At 42.8% G+C, this 18,395-nt stretch overlaps 1 protein-coding gene across 1 annotated transcript in view; it reads left to right on the top strand.

Annotated features, from left to right (window-relative positions):
- The window catches only part of COL4A1 (collagen type IV alpha 1 chain), a 470,976-nt gene that overhangs the window by 414,966 nt on the left and 37,615 nt on the right, over window positions 1–18,395 (top strand). The window contains exons 40-43 of the mRNA XM_069636741.1: window positions 2,579–2,677; window positions 4,469–4,519; window positions 14,288–14,473; window positions 16,566–16,699. Of these exons, the coding sequence (XP_069492842.1) occupies window positions 2,579–2,677; window positions 4,469–4,519; window positions 14,288–14,473; window positions 16,566–16,699 (470 nt within the window). The remainder of the gene's footprint in view (window positions 1–2,578; window positions 2,678–4,468; window positions 4,520–14,287; window positions 14,474–16,565; window positions 16,700–18,395) is intronic.

The following is an 18,395-nucleotide window of genomic DNA, read 5'->3' as shown; positions in this document are numbered from 1 at the left end:
TCCGAAGGCTGGAACGGATGGTAATGTCCTGGGGCTCTCATCAAATGCCCTTGCTTTGCTCTGGCCTTTAACTCAGCGGCTATCCATTAACCAACTATTCCAGCCCTTGGAACAGGTGCAAATATATTTCCATATTCTATGCAAATTACATTGGCTTCAGGTTCAGACCAGAATTAAATATGAAGTGGACACACTTACTGTGAAAGCATCATGAAGTAAGACACAGACAACAGATTCAATCCTGAATAAATTGTTTATTTTTCTTAAATGTCAGGATGGATTAAGGCCTAACTTGCTCTATAATAAGGTGGAATTTCCCTACCTATAGAAATCTATGGATAGTCTGTGTCCATAAGTTCAACTCAAAAGACTGTCTGTCTGCAAAACATATACTTGCCCACACAACTAAATATATATAATGTGTAGGGATGTCAGCACCCAAAAGAAACAGCGATCCAAATAAAGTTCAGAGCTTCTTCTAGCTCCTGGTTTATTTTCAGCTTCCTCTTCCCCAAGTTCAAACCAGTTCAAAAAAGGGCTTGGCGTTCCCTTTCCAAGAGTTCTACATTGTTCACAAAGTCTTGGGGTTCTCTTCCCCAAGAGGTCAGCTCTTCCAACTTCAAAAATACAATCAGTTCAAATCTCTTGGCTTTCAAACCAGTTCCAGTTCAAGTTCTTAATCATCCAGGTGTTTCCAAAAGTATGCATAGGTTGCTCTCTTTCTGTATTCCTCATTCTTGATCTTTCTTTCACCCTCCTACTCAGCACAGCGTCCTTCCAGCCGGTTCCTCTCCAGCCCACTCTGCTGCTGCAAACTGCGTCTTTCCCTCCAGGCTGGTTCCCCTCTCCCATTTTATACAACTCTGGCTTATTAAACGGTTACAGGTGTAAGTCCTTCACTTCAATTGCCTGACCATCATTAGACCTATTAGCTGGACATGCCTGGCTATTACAATGGTACTCCTCCATAGCCCTCTTCCTCGTCGCAGTACCAAAGTGGTGTGAATGACTGGAAGTGTACATAACTCCCAGTTGCCTCCTCCTCGTCCCAGTCTCAAAGTGCAAAAGCGGTGTGATATTTTGTGTGTAAGAAGGAGACAAAGATTGACAATAGCCTACGAAGGCAGGGAGAGGGTAGGGTTAATTTTGATAAAGGAAAGGGAGATACCATGTCTCACCCAAAGACATCCTCTCCCCACTTCCCAAGTTCCTTCCACACAGGTGATCCTCCCTCACATATCCACCCCCAGGGTCGGGATCCAAAAGCAATGGCCTTTCCCTGACCATCTGAGTGAGGACCGTGGGAGAGAAGATGTGAGTATGCCCTCAGGTTCCTTACATTACCCATACATGTGTATTCAGTGAAGGGCTAGGCCCCTTAATTTCTCAGACGCCCATCCTCTTAACATTCCAAAATTTAAATTGAAGTTAGTCGAGGAAAAAGTTATCATGCAAGGCCCCTAGAATTTAGACTCCCCATAGAGATGAAGGAGGACTCCTCCTTTAACCTCATTTAAAAACAGTTGAAACATCTTTTCTCTTTAACCTTAGGATATCATTATAAATTTAGCAATATTAGCTATGCTAATGAAGTCTTAATGAATTACAGTTAATGAATGTGGTAGCAGCAACTGGCTGCCTCGTTCAGAGATTTGGTTATTCCCCATTATCGAATTCCACCTGCTCCATTGCCACCATTGTAAGTAGAACTAATGCCTCCACTTACAAGCAGGTGTTGGTTTTATATATGGGTGTGAAACTCATAACCAGACAGTGAGGTAAAACAGGTTGTATTCTGAAATACTGTCTATGTTACCATTATTTCCTAACTTAAGGACCTTACTCAAAATGTTGCTATTACTTATTTTGGCACTATATCCTGAACCCTAGCTCTGTCCTTTCGTTAACAGCGCCAACAATGCACTTATGTCTTTGGGTCTTAGAGTGATATACAAACATATAAACAAGCAAATAAGCAAATAAAACAAAAATAGGTAGGTAAACAAGTGACTTGCGGGCAAGTTCAGGCTATTGTGGCTGTGTTCAGGTCCTCATTCGCCCACACTCTAGCATGTAGTCTTGATTGGCAATGCAAACTGAAGCCTAATTTTAACTTCTTGCTGAACATAACGCCATATTGCACCGAAAAAGGATGAATTATTTTTCCTGCTCAATGACACTCAAAGTTTTTAATTCATTAATTTAAGGTCCTCTTGCCCAAAACCTAACATGTGTTTCTAAAACGCTGCCTGCTGCAAATGTTGCAGAAAAGGGGATAACTTATCAGAGGCATCCAAGCAAATATGTACGTTGAATTCATTCAGTTGTGGGATTCTTTTGTGACCAACATTTTCCAGGCCTCAGTGTAAGGCGCACTAAGCCCGGAGTCTCTATAGCAAAAGGAGGCAATCACCTAATGTGTAACTGGAGGGTGTGTTGCACCACAACAAATTCTCTTCGTGATGGTTTACATTATTTTTCCTTAGGGGAAAGAAAACATGTTCTTGTCTGAAGAATTACACTTTGTTGAAGAAACAATTGTAAGAAAAATAAAAAAAATGTAACTAATGTCTTTCAGGTGAGCCCGGTCAGACAGGACCGGCCGGTACCCTCGGTGAAAAGGGTGAACCGGGCTATGATGGAATTCCAGGGACCCCGGGAGACAAGGGGGATGCAGGTAAGGGAAGAAACCTGCATTCAAGTGCTTATATGTCTTGTACTTCAAGTGACATGGTTTTCAGACAGATTTGGTAAAGGGCAAGATGCAAGAAGTAGTCATCTCCTGAGCTAGATTTGTACACTTTTTAAAGGGCATTGAAGCCCAAAGAACGGAAATTTTGAAGATCATTGCAACTGATAATATTATGGATTTAAATAATTTTTTCCATCTGTCATGTCAAAATGTATATGGGCCTCATTATGAGTTTGGCGGCAGCCATGGAGCTAATAGTTCCATGGCTGCCGCCAAGCCGGGCTCCTTTACCGGGTTCCCAGAATGGGGAATTACCGGGCCATTCCGAGTACGGAGGGCCCGGTAATTCCTCCCTCTGGGAACCCGGGCCTTTCCTGTTCCCATCTGAGCCCCCATAGGGCTCAATGGGAATGGGAGAGGGAGCTAACAACGGGCCCGATTACGAGCAGCCCATTGTTAGCTCCCTCTCCCCCTCGCGGGACCCGGTAACGACGCCTGGTTTTACCAGGCGCCCTTACCGGGTCCCGCAAGGGGACCTCGTAATTTTGCGGGACGGGTTTAACGGGTCTGCCTCCCTTAGCGGAGCACGTTCACCTGTTCTGTGAAGGCCGTTATGAGGCCCCATGTCTTAAAAAATAAATACTAACTTAAGTGAGATATTACTACCCGGTACAACGCAAAGTGTACTGCCTTGACTATACGAACAAGACACTTTGGGCTAATTTTAATCATGGCGCTAAATGGCATAGGTAGTAAACAAACTGGGGTAGAAAAAATTGCCACGTGTTTTTCACCACCCGTGTAATTTTGGGCAGACTCCTTAGATGTAGTGGGTGAATGGAGTTCAGAATACAGTCCCTGTCTTTCCCTGTTCTGTGCAGGAAAGTCAACAGCACATCCACATGCATTGACTTTTGATGGGGGCCAAGAGAAATTAATCCCTGGATTATTGCCTACTGTTTGTACCTGCAGGGAGAATCCATAAGGATTCATTGTAATGCCGGCCGCAGTGCCATAGGTCATTACCACTTGTATTTGTGGGTGAAAAAAAGCCACAGGAACTTGTAACACCAACATATTTGTGCTTTTTATTTGCCCGATTAGTTAACAAAAAAATTCCACAGTGAGGGCTGTGGGCGTGGTCTTTTGTGTAGCTGTAACGCCCTACCTAAAATGAGCCAACAAGGCTGTTAAGGAGATTCAAATTATGGTCAGCTACTAATACGGCAGTCCAGATGAGAATGAAATATACTAGAGCAGTGGTCTTCACACTTTGGGTGCAGGACCACCAACGGGTGTGTGGATGGATGGCCTGTCAGATGAGAAGCTCCTTCAAAAAGGAGTTTTGGTGACTGCTCTAATCAGAACTTTTTAGTATTTCTGGCATGTGGGCATGCCAGTCCGACCTATTTTATGTCAAAGGAAACCACGCCAACATTACATGTTACTAAAGGGCAGGTGGGCTCACCAGTGTGTTATAATAGCAATAGCTGCACTTGTAGTATTACTAGTACACAGTAGCCCAGTAGCTGGCTCCAGATGCCTCTCAACAGTGGATGCATGGACACTGTGGCAGGGTATGAAAATGCACACATTTGGGGAGTCACTTGATGATCCCTTGTAGACCTATGGGGAAATGGGCAGTAAAGAAGCAACCTCTGTGTCTGTACTACACATTCACTAGGGGCTTATAGAGGAAATGGTGACTTTCCCCACAGAACTCTACGTCTTGTAGAAATTCCACTGTTCTCACTTTCCTTTTTTTCAAATGTGTAGGTATTCCAGGCCGAGGGCTTCCAGGGCTTCCAGGAGCAAAAGGAGAAAAAGGTAAAATTGTGTGAAAAATTGAGTTTTCTGTTTTGTTACAATGTTTAGTTCTCTATTCAAGAACAATATGATGAGAAAAGTGGAATGCGTGGATAAATGCTTTTTTCCTCATTTTCGTCCCTGCAATTTCTCCTCCCTACGAAATACAATTTTGTAGACTACGGACCCAATGTCTGTAGATTTGCACTGGAGCAACTCAAGGGGTTCCCCAATATCTCAGATTTGCTTCTGCTGCCTCAGGCCCGATTCACAAAACATACAACTAGAGCAAATCCGGAGCTTCATGAAGCGTAGCAGAGATGCCGTTGGGTAAATCTTTGTGAACTGTATTTGCACTTGAGCATCTCAGACATGCTCCAGGCAGCTCCAGCTTTGCTCCAGCTTTAGGCTTTTGCTTAAGCTATGTATCAGGGAGTAGGTGCACAACTCAGATTCTCAGGGGATTTCTTGATTTGCTGAAGTGCCAATCTTTGTGAATCAGGCCCACTATTTGCATTTAATATTAAATATTTGTAGTATGTATAACCAGAGGTTTAATATCCCTGGCTATTCTTATAATAGTGTTGTGATAAACTACATTTAAGTGACAAACAGTTTAAAAAAAAAAAAGAAAAGCAAAAATAAAGCAGGAGGGTTTATCCCAAGGGCCCTTCATAACTACCAAGGAATCACAAATATGTTCTAGGAGCTGACCAAGTAGGCTTTTTCGGTGTTACTACTAGCGTTCTGAGAAGCCAGTCGTAGTGAACCTGCATAGGCTTAACACAAAACTCTCAGCTTAACTCTCTCTTGGTACATGGACGTGAAGGTGGGCTGAGAATTAGGAGATTTTGTGTACAGTACAATTAACAACAGAAGAGATTGGCACGCACTAGATCGCCCACACAGAGAACTATGAATGTATACTATACATTAAAGAACAGACTAGCATTAAACGTGAGATACTACAAGGCCAGCAAAGCAACTAATACACATAAACACAATTCACAATTTATTGATCCAAAAAAGTACATACATCGCAAAGATGTTAAAACAATATCACATAGTCCTTACAAGGTCAAAACAAGGCAGTGTCAAGATGAAGGTCTATGTTTAAAGGGTCCACACCTTTCCTAGCAAAAATGTTTGACAAGATTCCAGGAAAGTAACCAGGTTGTGACTACTTGGGTTAGGGGGGTTGGGTTGTATGAAGTATTTCAAAGTTCTCTGACAGGAAGCTCAATGAGGCAGTAGTCCTAGAGTCAGCCAACAATTCTTAATGCATATAAGTTTAAGTTTCCTACAAAGGGGCAGGCGTTTAGCCATCTCAGTGCTCCAGGGGGACTCCAAATAGGATGCCCGGACTCAGGTTCCACCACCTAAGGTCACACCAGGTAGCTGCAAGTGTAGACTCTGCAGCTGTATATACGAATGGGAAACAGGGGGACATCACAATAGGTATAAGCATCAGCCCCACAAACTCCAATAAAACAAAACAATCACCTCAGGTAACTGGGGCCATTGGGGACCAGTGATGGGTTGTTTCTGTAGTTGAAGGCCCAGGGATCGTGGGTATAGAGTCTTCTACGGATGGCAACTTTGACGACTGGCCCTGGTGATTAGGCGGTTCCGGTTCCATCATCTACTTTTCAGGAATGTCTCACCACATCACTAACGATGGCCATGTCTGGTCCCCTGGCTCAAGCTGCAGAAAGGACTCTGGGATGAGATACTCAATGTGTCAAGTAAAGTGGTCTGCGGTGGAAAAGGACTAGAGCATTGCAGCCATTTGGTGTTGGAGTCTGTTTTTCCTTTCTCTTTGGAGGCTGCACTGTGGTCCAGCTGCGATGCTCAGTGACTTCAAAATCCCAGATGCCGCCTGCAGAACGGATAAGTGACAAGTAAAGTGGTCTGCAGTGGTCAGCGGGGGGAGTCGTGGTGTGGGCAAGTACATTTTGAAAATTTCTATACATCTTTATACTCTGATCAAAGGAACTGATTATCACACCTAATCATCGCTAAAGGGTCAAAATCTAAAGTATAATCTCTGCACTTCACGATAAAGAAGTTTGTTCTGACGTGATTGAAGAGTATTGCCCGAAAATAGTGAGAAAGATAAGCTGAATGTACATTTACTGCGCATTCGGCTTGCACAAAAAAAATCAGATCCCATAATACTGAACACGGGGAGCAGGGGTTGCGCAGGTGTCCTCCACTCCACATGTTCGGCATTATGGGCTTTGGGGGATGCAGGGGTGTTGCCCGCTTCCATGCCATTGGAAGTAGTGGACAATAAAAAAACAAAATGAAAAAAACAAAAAAGGGGAGACTGCGGCGCCAGCACTGACGCTGCAGAGATAGAGGAAAGTCGGCGGCACACTTCTGTGTGTGCCGCCAAAAAGGTTAGTGGGGGAGGGGTAGGGTATGCAGGATGTCAGCGACCGTGATCTGTGATCGCTGTGCAGCTAGAATTTGCGATACAATATTTTCGGATTCGCAATTTGCCACTTTGCCGTAGGTATGTACAACAGATTGAACAGATCAGGGCCATTTGCTGTGCTACGTTTACCGTAAAAAAACTTGGTGCTGCTAAGATATTACGTTTTTGGGTTACCGAGCGATCAAGACATATTGTACGATTGCAGTACTATTAGTACCTGTAGTACCTGATGGACTGATATGCGCGATGGCAACAAAATTGGTATACTCTTTGCGTAGTCAGGCGACTCAGTTGAGTGTGAACAGAAAAGAGCAATGTAACCAGCAAGCCGGGCCTCTGTTGTTTTTATCTCCAGGTGTGGCTAATAACCTCGAATATGAACAGGAAAATGAACCTGTACAGCCAGTGCTCCCCGTGACTGAGGACCCATGTATAGTGGGGGAAAACTCTGTGAGACATAAAACCCCGTTCAGACCTTTAGCTGTTCTTCCATCTCCAGCGAATACTGTGAAAGCCTTGTGCAGGGCTGAAAGGTTACCCTCTGGAAATTTGTTGAGAAATCTTCCACGGATGGGTTGATCAGAGGAGGATATGCTTGTGAACTGAGGCCTATTTTAGGTGTAATAGAGGATGGGTGCATTCCTATTTCGGCAGAAAAAGATCAGGGTAAATGCAAACATTTGGATGCTGGTATAACGACACTGATTGCGGACCAAAAAATTACGAACTGTTTCCAAAGAACAACAAAAGTACAGAAATGAGGAACAAGAAATCCACTCATTCATTGTTCATGCCAGATGGCTCTAATATTAATGCCTTCTGTCTCATGGAAGCTGCAGGTGTGACTGGATGTTTGTACATGGAAATAGATCTCGAGAGAAGACATATGCAAGAAAATGAAGTGCTGCAGATTGCAGTCTCTCGAATTCAGGGAATACCCCTTGTAGGTACTCCCACTTTGCTTACTAAGTTGCTATCCTTGAGTTCTCAGTCTTTGGGTCCAACTAACAATTATAATCACAACAAAAGGTTGATGACCAGATTAACTTGACATTGTTGTCCATCTTAGTTTTGAACTCAGTCCTCAGACCTTTTGCGAAGCTAAATGACAATATCAGGGATGAGGAGAGAGATCATATACTGATATTGAGCGACATTAACTTGAAATTGGAGACAATCAAAAGCCACACAAAAATCAGCAAAACCAGTGGTCAGAAATTCAGCAGTACCAACAAATCAAAAGCAGGCCTTACACATGTGGGATGCACTATCAACTACAACTGTTTCTATGCAAGTACTTGCTTCGGTGACGGATGCCCAACTTTTGATACCCTCAGGCGGATTGGCCGTTGAGGTCAATAGAATAAATATAACGCAAAATAGGGTGCCTGATGATCAGGCCTCTGGTGATCCTGGCCTTAGTGGAACTGTCAAGCCCACGGCTCTAAATAAGAGGGCTGAAAAGGGATGTGGAAAAGAAAAGAATAAAAACAATAGGTGCAACTCTCAAAAATGTCTGCAATCCCTTTGTACTTTGTAATATAGAAGCAGGTCCCATAACGGTCAAGGCAAAAACAATATGTGCCCAGTCATTTGCACAGAAAAAGCTAAGTATAAATGTTGACAACATTTCTACCCCCACGTTAATCGAGCAAATGGAGGAACCATCTACATCTGAAGAATGTATGGACGCTAGATGTGACTGTGGCATGCAAACGATGCCGCAGAAGGAGGAAATGTACAATGCCATTGGCTCTACACCTGTACTTTTGGTCTCTGAAATAGCAATAAGAGCTCAGTTTGAAGCTCGCGTAACCAAGATGCCCCTTATGAATGAGCATGTAGCACTCTCTTCGGAAGAGGGCAGGGGGGCTAAATCTGTTTGTTGTACCCAAACATCACTAGAATTGTGTAATTTAGCGGTACTACCAACAAAGGAGTATTTTTGTAAAGAAAAAGCTACTTAAAGTAATAATGTAGACATATGGAATATGCAAGAATGTAATGAGTCTCAGGGGTGTATGACAAAGCACGATATGGACGCTCAACAAGACCACTTGTCAATGAAGGAACTGGCTGGGGCAGAGAATAAAGTGAAGTAATTAAAGATGGGATGTGGGGCAATGTGACCTTAAAGCAGGTGCTTTAACAGAATGTCTCATGAAAGTTGGACTAAATAACAAGAAGGACGCCATGTTTGGTCAACCCGCAGTTATCGGTGGGGCAAACATTACAAGTCCTCTTTTTTTGCAGGCATGCTCGTCCAAAGTGGGAATTAGTGGGCGGGTTAATCTAGAGATGTGCCAGAATATACCCTCCCCACAGAACATCTACTGTATTCCAGGACAGCAGATGCGGTGGTTGCTCTATCAGGAACCCCTCATCCATATGTAAAGGAACCACTTATGATGAGTGTAAAGAATCCAGAGGCCTTAGGAAGAATATACAAGGAGGATAACTCTTGTGGTAACTGTCAGACCTGTAAATTGAAAGATTTATTTAACAACTTTAAGTCCTTCCCTAGCCTAAGATCCCTGAGTGATGAAAGGGGTCGGCAGAAGGACGCGTACAATGAGAAGAGGATTGGGTTAATGAGGAAGCCGTGGGATGAAGATAACGTGATTATTGGAGTTTGTTGTACAGATAGACAAACAGCCCCGTGTACCAGGGACTGAGGTAATGGGGATGTGCAGGATCCGGGGACAGGTTCATCATTTTTTATTCTAGAATACACACTGGGCACTAGATTCGGCTCAGACCAACATAATGGCCCTATTTTTGATGAAATTCCCAAACTATGCCTACTATCGCCAAAGACATACAGCAAGTAAAATTCTATGACGAAAATATAAATTATATTGTAATGATAAAAGTCCCATCGCGGATTGTATATTCTATCTTGTTGGGAGAAGGGGATTCATTTAGATCATTGGGCTTTGATCTCAGACCCTGTTCTACACAATTTGCTGAGGCCCTTTGGGAGACACCCAAACAATAAATGTTAAGAACAAGTGGGAAATTTCGTGTGACAGAAAACGTATCAATCATGCGTCTGCTAGACAAGGAAAAGAAGGGTACAATTCCTCGATTCACAAGTGGGAGTCCCACTCATTTGAAAGGATTGAGACTGACTTCCTGCCACCTTAGCTGGTAAGAAGGCACCCTAAAAGTCAACCATCTAATATCACAATCCCAGACATGGGAAATAGATCGCACAATATTTCCCTTGCCTCTTGGAATGTCAGGGGATTCAGTAAATTAACACAAGAACAGGTGACTAAAACTTATACCGCTTACCGATGGTAGACGCGTTGGGCAAGGTAACTCACACTGAGTCTGGCCATTTTTATAAAACATCAGCAATTTGGACTTATATTGGAACAAATTCTTTGATGGTTGGGGTCTTACCACTGTTAATGGCCAGGTACTGGGTGACATCGAGAGTAAGCCGGCATGGCACAGAGATACTCTAGTTTCCTTGATCGATTAAATTTTATTGTCAGAAGGATTGTTCCATATTTGTAAGCACTTTGAGATCATTAACACCATGATAAGTGATCATGACATTTTGGTTCTTCAATAAAGCGTAGAAACATTACAGTGAATCAAGCAGGAAACCGAATCTCCTGGAATCCAAAGCGGTTAGAGCACTTCAATGTGATCATTGGAGGTTTTTGGGTGTCTATGACTTTAATTGATAAATTAAGTGTTTTGTGCTTGGCCAGTTTTAACTGAATTGCAAGGTAAATGGACTTTTCCGGTCTGTTCAAATTGCCCACATTCTTTTGATCAGGCGGTTCAAACAAGAAAGAAACAAGTGCACATAGCTATTAGGGAACTGCATGTAAGAATGTGAAATACAGTTGAAAAAAATCGTCCAATCAAAAGAGTGAAACAATCTTAAAATAACTGGACAAAGTCGCCTAACTATCTCATGCTGCAAAGAAACAGAGAAATAATGCTTGAAGTGATTGCACCTAAAAACGGGGAACATTTCTGGCTGCTAGTTAACAAAAAGACTAGTTCAGAAATTATAAATACGATATCTGAAGATCTGTGTCAAACGAACTTTAAAGTATTATATAGGAACATTCATACCAAAAAACATTTGTATATAATGGCCAATGGGACCTGGTGATTTCACTGGAGCAGTTACACAACATTGTAATATCTTTCTCAACTTCAAGTGCTCCAAGCCCTAATGGGTTTTTTAATAGTGTTATGAAGATGGCCCCTGGTTTGTGGGCATTGATTCTGGGTATTCCTTTTAACAACATCATAAGTACGAAAACATTACCACTATCCTGGAATACATCAGTGATCGTCCCGATTTATAAAAAAGGTAACCATTTGGATCCGTTGAGCTACCTCCCGACCACCCTCCTAGATGTTGAGAGTAACATTTTTGTAACATGTGTCTTAACGGAAATCGAGAACTGGATCACCAGTACTAACAGATTATCAGAGTTCCAAACTGGTTTTAGGATTTGGATTGGGATGGATGCACATGACCTCCTTATTAATTCATTGCTAGAATATGCTAATGTAGGGGGGGAGTGATCCTATATATGTTGCCAGCATGGACTTGAGACTAGCTTTTCATAGGGTAGATAGAACCAAGTTATGGGAGAAATTACATAAATGCAGGATATCTTTTAGACACTGTGATGCAAATCTATCGTAACGCCAAGGTTAAGGTCCGGTTAAACGGGAAGAGTGAAGTATCAAAGGCCATCAAAACAGACGGAGGGTTGAGGCAGGGGTGCGTATTGGACACCTGCCTCTTCAAATCTTATGTCTTCGATCTGGGAGAATTTGTATAGACTGCGCCTTTTGTAGCCCCCATTATAATGGGTGACCGTTGTTACTGGCTGGCATATGCAGGCAATCTGTTACTAATTGACAAGACACCCATAGGCCTACAAAGACTGTTCTCCAGATTCAAAGAGTACACACGACTGAATAGCCTGGTAGCAAACCCAGCAAAGACTAATTTTCTATGTGATAATGGGAAAAAACTTAATCCGGCAAGTTTTAAATGTGTGATGGGCACTAGCATATTGTCAATGGTACCCACAGTTAAATATCTAGAATATGTGCTGGTTCACCAACAAAGCAAAATATTTTAAAGGTACCCCTGTGGGAAAAAGCTAAACAGCTGGGAGGACAGATGTATTATATCTGCAAGAAATATTGTAATTTTACGTTAAGTCCTTTGATTAAATATTATATTTCGAAAGTAATGCCTGCCTTTTTATACAGACTAGAATCCTCTTGTGTCTATGAGAAACTAGGGCTAGATGAGCCGGAAGGCACGATTTGGAGGAAGGCTTTGTCCTTACCTAATTGTGCACCCATTTCAATTTTAAGATATGAACTAGGTTTGAATTTAATGTCTAGTGTACTGCAATGGAAGATGCCGCAGTAATTGCGCCGAAAATGCCTCATTGAGTCCAATGGATTCCCAAAAAATTGGGACTTATTCTGTCACTGCCACTTGTAATTCAGTGGTAATACCTCTGGAGCAAGCAGCAGTAAAGCTAATTGCGTTGGGGGGTATTCCAGCAAATTTACCACCAGAATACTGCATAACTCCTGATAAATCCCTTAATCCTAACTCTCTGGCATTGTTCTGGGTAACCCTCCAGACCATCGAAGGGGCCTAGAGACCAAAGCTACTCCTCACTGATGTTGCCCAATGAGGATGAAACATGTCCGGGGTTGCTTGTGGTCTCGTGCAGAATGGATGTGCCATGCCTGATTTGCATATGGTCTTTCCCCTTTATGTAAGATCGTCAGGCTAAAGAATAATGTTCTGGAGGGTCGTCCAGAGATAGGCTAGAGGATAAGATTAATTCTAAACCTTCCAGCCATCAGCTTTTGTTTTGCTCTAACACCAAGTATGGCATACTGTGCTGACCTCCTAAACACAGCCCTTATCTGCTGCTTATCTGCTGTTTTTTTGTATGTCTTCCTCGGATTGGTCACTATTTTATAGTAATCATGGTCTCTAGGATGAAATCCATGCATGCTCAAATAAAAGTGTTTACAATTCCTACTTTTTTTTGCTGTTCACCACGGAAAAGCACAATGTCAAGTTCTAAGGCAAGAAAGTTTGGGGAACATGCTATGCATCCCTGCTGGAGGGTGTGCTAATGCTTTAGAAAAATGTCAAGCAATCAAGTACAATGGAAGGTTTCCCATGTATGTCTAATTAGTGTTGGCAAACAGCTGTGCTATCTGAGTCCACTGTGCAAAGGGGGCTGGAACACAGTGGGGCAAACGAGGTGTGGGAGATGCAGTGTGGCTCTTGCAACAGCACGCACAAATGGGCCTGATTCACAAAAAAGAGAGAAGCTGTCTAGATGTAACATTTAAGGTGAAAAGTGGAGAAAATATTTTAGCATTTTTCCAGAAAGTTCTGCCAAACATTGGTGGAAGTGAAGCTTTGTTCCAGCTGATTTACCTGGGTCCCAAATCGGATTTATGGCTGGTTACAATATGAAACAATTTTACAGGAGCAAGTGACTTGCTATTTCTTTTATAAAACAGGATGCTGATATCATCTCCTGTGCTTGGCCACCGGGTTCCCAAAGTGTTGTGTTGTTGTTGTGCTCGGGTAAAGGGCACAGTGCCCAAAGCCTGTAAACCTCAAAAGTGCGTGCGCTGACCACTAGGAACAAAATAGTAAATAATTCAGAAATTGGTGTCACATGGATACTTATATACACATTATGCATCAATTCATACAACATTTTATAGTTGCATTTTTTATTTTGCCATCACATGTTTCGCTCATAAGAGCTTTTTCAGGGCAAACCTAGGACAGTATTATCTGAGTCAGTGTCTCATAGTCCTTGTGGTATAATGAGATGTTCGCGTATCCCATCTTAATTAATAAACTGGCTGAACCAAAGGGCCTACCATGATATATTACTTGTCTCTTGTTCTCAGGTGTGGGTTGCTGTGACAAATTCGCTAGTGCACTGTTTAGTACTGCTTATGCCTAGGATAGCGCGTGTTACCACGTGATGCCACTAATGTGCTTTGCTAGTCGTTGACCCTCTTCCAGAGACTCCCATTCAGGATGGATGTTGATTGGTGAACCCTACTCTTATAGACTCAAATTGCCCACTACCATGTTCAACGCGATCAGCCACAAATCAACTGTGCCACATGCCCAGTATTGATTTGAGGGTGCAAATCCATGTGAGAATGAATACATATTTTGTGAATGTACAGCAATGTGTTCAAAATGTTTGTACACACTAAACAAACTCTATGTATCTTGAAGTTATATAAGAGAGGCAGATTCAAAAGTATTCAGATTCGTTTTTTTGTATTTCTAGGTTTCAAAGGAGATATTGGTATCCCTGGATTTCCTGGGATGAGTGGGGCTCCTGGCGTCAAGGGGGATAAAGGTTTTCCTGGCCCTCAGGGCCCTGAGGGCAGGGCAGGCTTTCCTGGACTTCCTGGATCAGCGATAGAGGGTCCAAAAGGAGCCAGGGGACACCAAGGGCAACCAGGACTTGCAGGTACGTGTGATAATGTGAGGCGTACATAGAGTGCTGCACATTTCCCAGGCCAACAGCTGCATTCCGGCATCTCATCTATCATGCCATCATCTACCACTCAACATCTCATCTATCATGCCACCGTCTATCATTCCAACATCTAATTTATCATGCCATCATCTACCACTCAACATCTCATCTATCATGTCATCATCTATCACTCCAACATCTCATTTATCATGCCATCATCTACCACTCAACATCTCATCTATCATGTCATCATCTATCACTCCAACATCTCATTTATCATGCCATCATCTACCACTCAACATCTCATCTATCATGTCACCATCTATCACTCCAACATCTCATTTATCATGCCATCATCTACCACTCAACATCTCATCTATCATGTCATCATCTATCACTCCAACATCTCATTTATCATGCCATCATCTACCACTCAACATCTCATCTATCATGCCACCGTCTATCATTCCAACATCTCATTTATCATGCCATCAGCTACCACTCAACATCTCATCTATCATGTCATCATCTATCACTCCAACATCTCCTCTATCATTCCATCATTTCATCTATCATGTCATCATCTATCACTCAAACATCTCACCTATCTTGCCATCATCTGCCATTTCAACCTCTCATGTATCATGCCATCATCTACTGCTCAACATAATCTATCACGCCATCATCTATCACTCCAACATCTAATCTATCATTCCATTATCTATCACTCCACCATCTCATCTATCATTCCATCATCTATCACTGCAATATCTCATCTATCATGCCATCATCTATCACTCCAACATTTCATCTATCATGCCATCATCTATCACTCTGACATCTCAACTCATACCATTCGCTGGTGTACTGTTTATTCTGTCTTGGTACTCCAGGAAATTCTTAAAATAATGCAGTTTTGCTTAGAGTAAAGTTTTAGTGACCCTACAGGCCCCCTGAAAGCCTGCTATCAGGATTATTATAATGTAATACTATCAGCAGAACACTCTTCTTCAAGGACATTTTCAGTGCATGCAAATAGACAACTTATTAACACAGTTAATTTTCACTTTTGATGCCTTTGAAATGTTAAAAAATGAGCTATCCAATCGAAATTTCTAGAAACAGAGACATAACTAAACATGAATAATCCCTTTGTGTTTGGCTGAAGTTGGGGACATGTTAATGCTGTTCAGGCTTTTATTTTTCGTAATGGAGTCAATCCAGAGCCTGTACTAGGGCTGATAAACAAACTCTGAAGTTCTTTGCCTGGTCAATTAGAAGGATCCAGACATTTTTGGGACGTGGTGAACTTGTCCAAGGAATGGAATTAATGGGATTGTCTCTGGGCTGCTGGCTATTTAATAAATATTATAAGGATTCCTGGCTTTCAGTAGGCTGTATACATATGTCAGGGGTCTGCAACCTTTGGGGCTCCAGGTGTTTTAGACTATGACTCCCATGATACCTCATCATTGACTATGATACTAGCTATGATGGTATATGTAATTCAAAACAACTGGCGAGACAAAGGTTTCAGACCCAGGCAGAACTCAATTAGGCACTCTCTATTCTCTGCGAGCGAACTTTGAACATTGAACATTGAACGCACCATAGACATGGAACATAGGACTTGTGTGGGGGGAATTAACAAGTTAGAACATCCTTAGAAACTTGAGTGGGGTGCGTAGTTCATGCCTGCACAACTGTGAGAAACACCATTGCTTGAACTGCACTGCACAAGGTCAACCAGGAAATATGCCTTATATCTGATCACCCAAACAGTTAAATATTTTGAAATGGAACTATCAGCCTTTTAGGAGTTCTTTTTTGTCGTCAGTGCACTATGTTCTTATCTTAATATGGAACTTTCCCCACAAAACTGTGGATTAGCGTACCGTTCATTTGCATATATCATTTGAAAATGGCATCAGTGGAGTTTTCTTTTTCTTTAAGTTAACTATGTTTCAGGAGAACAGTTTAGCTACTTTTATTTCATAACATCGCACCTATCTGAAAAAGTATGCCTTTTACAACATCTGGTGTTCATTAGATAATTGTTCGTCTGCATTGCTTTTCTTGCTAGGTCCACCTGGCCTGGAGGGACCACCCGGTCTTGCTGGACAACCCGGACCTAAAGGAGATAAGGGGGATTCAGGGTGGCCAGGGTCTCCCGGCCATCCCGGGAGTAAAGGTGTAAAAGGAAATCAAGGATTGCCAGTAAGTTTAAAAGAGAAAGCCTCACCTATCCTGTCTGGGTTAAAGTGTGCAAAGGTAGTCAGTTCTTCTTCAAGGAGCTTTAATGATTCCCTTGCCTGCTGATAGGCGCTAATGTGATTTCCCTCTTTCTAACAAGCGTATCACACAGTAACTATTGACCCTCACTTGGGAGAGTTGGATGGGGCGATGGGTATCTTGCGAAAACACGCGGGGCATTGAAGAGGATGCATATGCACAGCCTGCACTGTGTTCGCACACAATGCTTCCTAGCTAGGTTGGTGCTATGTAATTACTAGGGGTGTAGCAAATAGTCAATTTTGTATTCCGTTGAATACTTGGCCAAGTATTTGGCCGAAGATGAATAGTGAGCCAAATAGTTGCCTTTTTAACAAACCACGTTCCATAGATTGATAAAGATAATCAATTAGCCACATAAGTACAGCACCCATTTCGGGACACCCAGCAGCACCCAGTAACACTCCGCTGCCCCCCAAACCACCCCTCCAATGTGCCCCAGTAGGGTAGTGCCAAACGGCACTGCGTGCACCACATTGGGGCAGACTTAGGGCAGTGAGTATGCATTGGTGTAGAAGTGGAGCAACAGCTAATAGGAAAGACAAGTAGCAATGCTGGCATACATTGTTGAGATAAGTCTCCGATTTTGTTATTGCGCTAGCAGCATTAAAATCGAGAAAGGGAGAGGGGCGTGAAAAAGGGGAAGAGTGCAAGTGAGACGGGAAGCTGGAGAAAGAGAATAGCGTAGCAAATGACACAGGGAGAGGGAACGCATTTGAGAGGAGGAACAGCGTAAGAAAGAGAGCTCTAGGAAAACAAAGTGTTTGAAGAAATAGAAGCAGCTAGGGGAAGTGAAGTGTGCAAGAGGTAGTTGGCTCAGCCTAGGAGATAGTAAATAATAAAAAAAAATATACCTGAATCAGAGAGAGCAAAAAAGGGAGAGGGAGCAAAGTTGGAGAAAAAAAAGTGGGGCACACTAAGAGAATAGCAGTTGGGGCTGTGAATCTATTGAAACACGATGGGAGTGAACGGAATTAGGGAGAAGAGAAAGAGAGGATGCTTACTGGGAAAGCAGAGAATGGATGTAAAGAGGAAGACATTTTTGGGAGAGAAGATGGTGGAGGGCAGGGAAGCACTAGTTCCTGGCAACATAGGTGTGTAGTCACAGAGTGGTAAACAGAGGACCTTCCTTCTCATACGGAACACCTCTACTAACTGTTCTTGTACAGCGCTATGCGTGTTGCAAGTCGGGCTCAGTATTGCCACTACGAGAAACAACAGAGCTTCACAGCTCACACACTATGGCTTTGTCACTAATGCTGTGAGGTGCCCTATTGTGCTCCTCACCACTGCCACTAGTACTGTCTCACCTGCAGTTGTATCCCCTATGCTCTTTGCCACTACCACAAACGCTGATATGCTCACTACGGCTCCTGCCACCAATATCGATATGTGCAGTTGCCCCTCCCATCTATCACAATACCACCCCCATTGTGAACAGTCAGCCCACCTATGTCAACACCCTTAATACCTCGCCACCCACATCCCCTCTCAACACCTCCAATATATATCCATTTACTAAGCACTCAGATGGCATCCCAACCAGCATAGACACCGCCCATTACGCTGCAACTTCGTCCAAGGTATCCCCTCTTAACAAAACCTTAGCGGCCTCTAATCT

This window comes from Ambystoma mexicanum, chromosome 7p (assembly GCF_040938575.1).
Source record: "Ambystoma mexicanum isolate Mex_15411 chromosome 7p, UKY_AmexF1_1, whole genome shotgun sequence".
Taxonomy (NCBI): domain Eukaryota; kingdom Metazoa; phylum Chordata; class Amphibia; order Caudata; family Ambystomatidae; genus Ambystoma; species Ambystoma mexicanum.
This window is presented reverse-complemented; position numbering and strand designations above follow the sequence as displayed.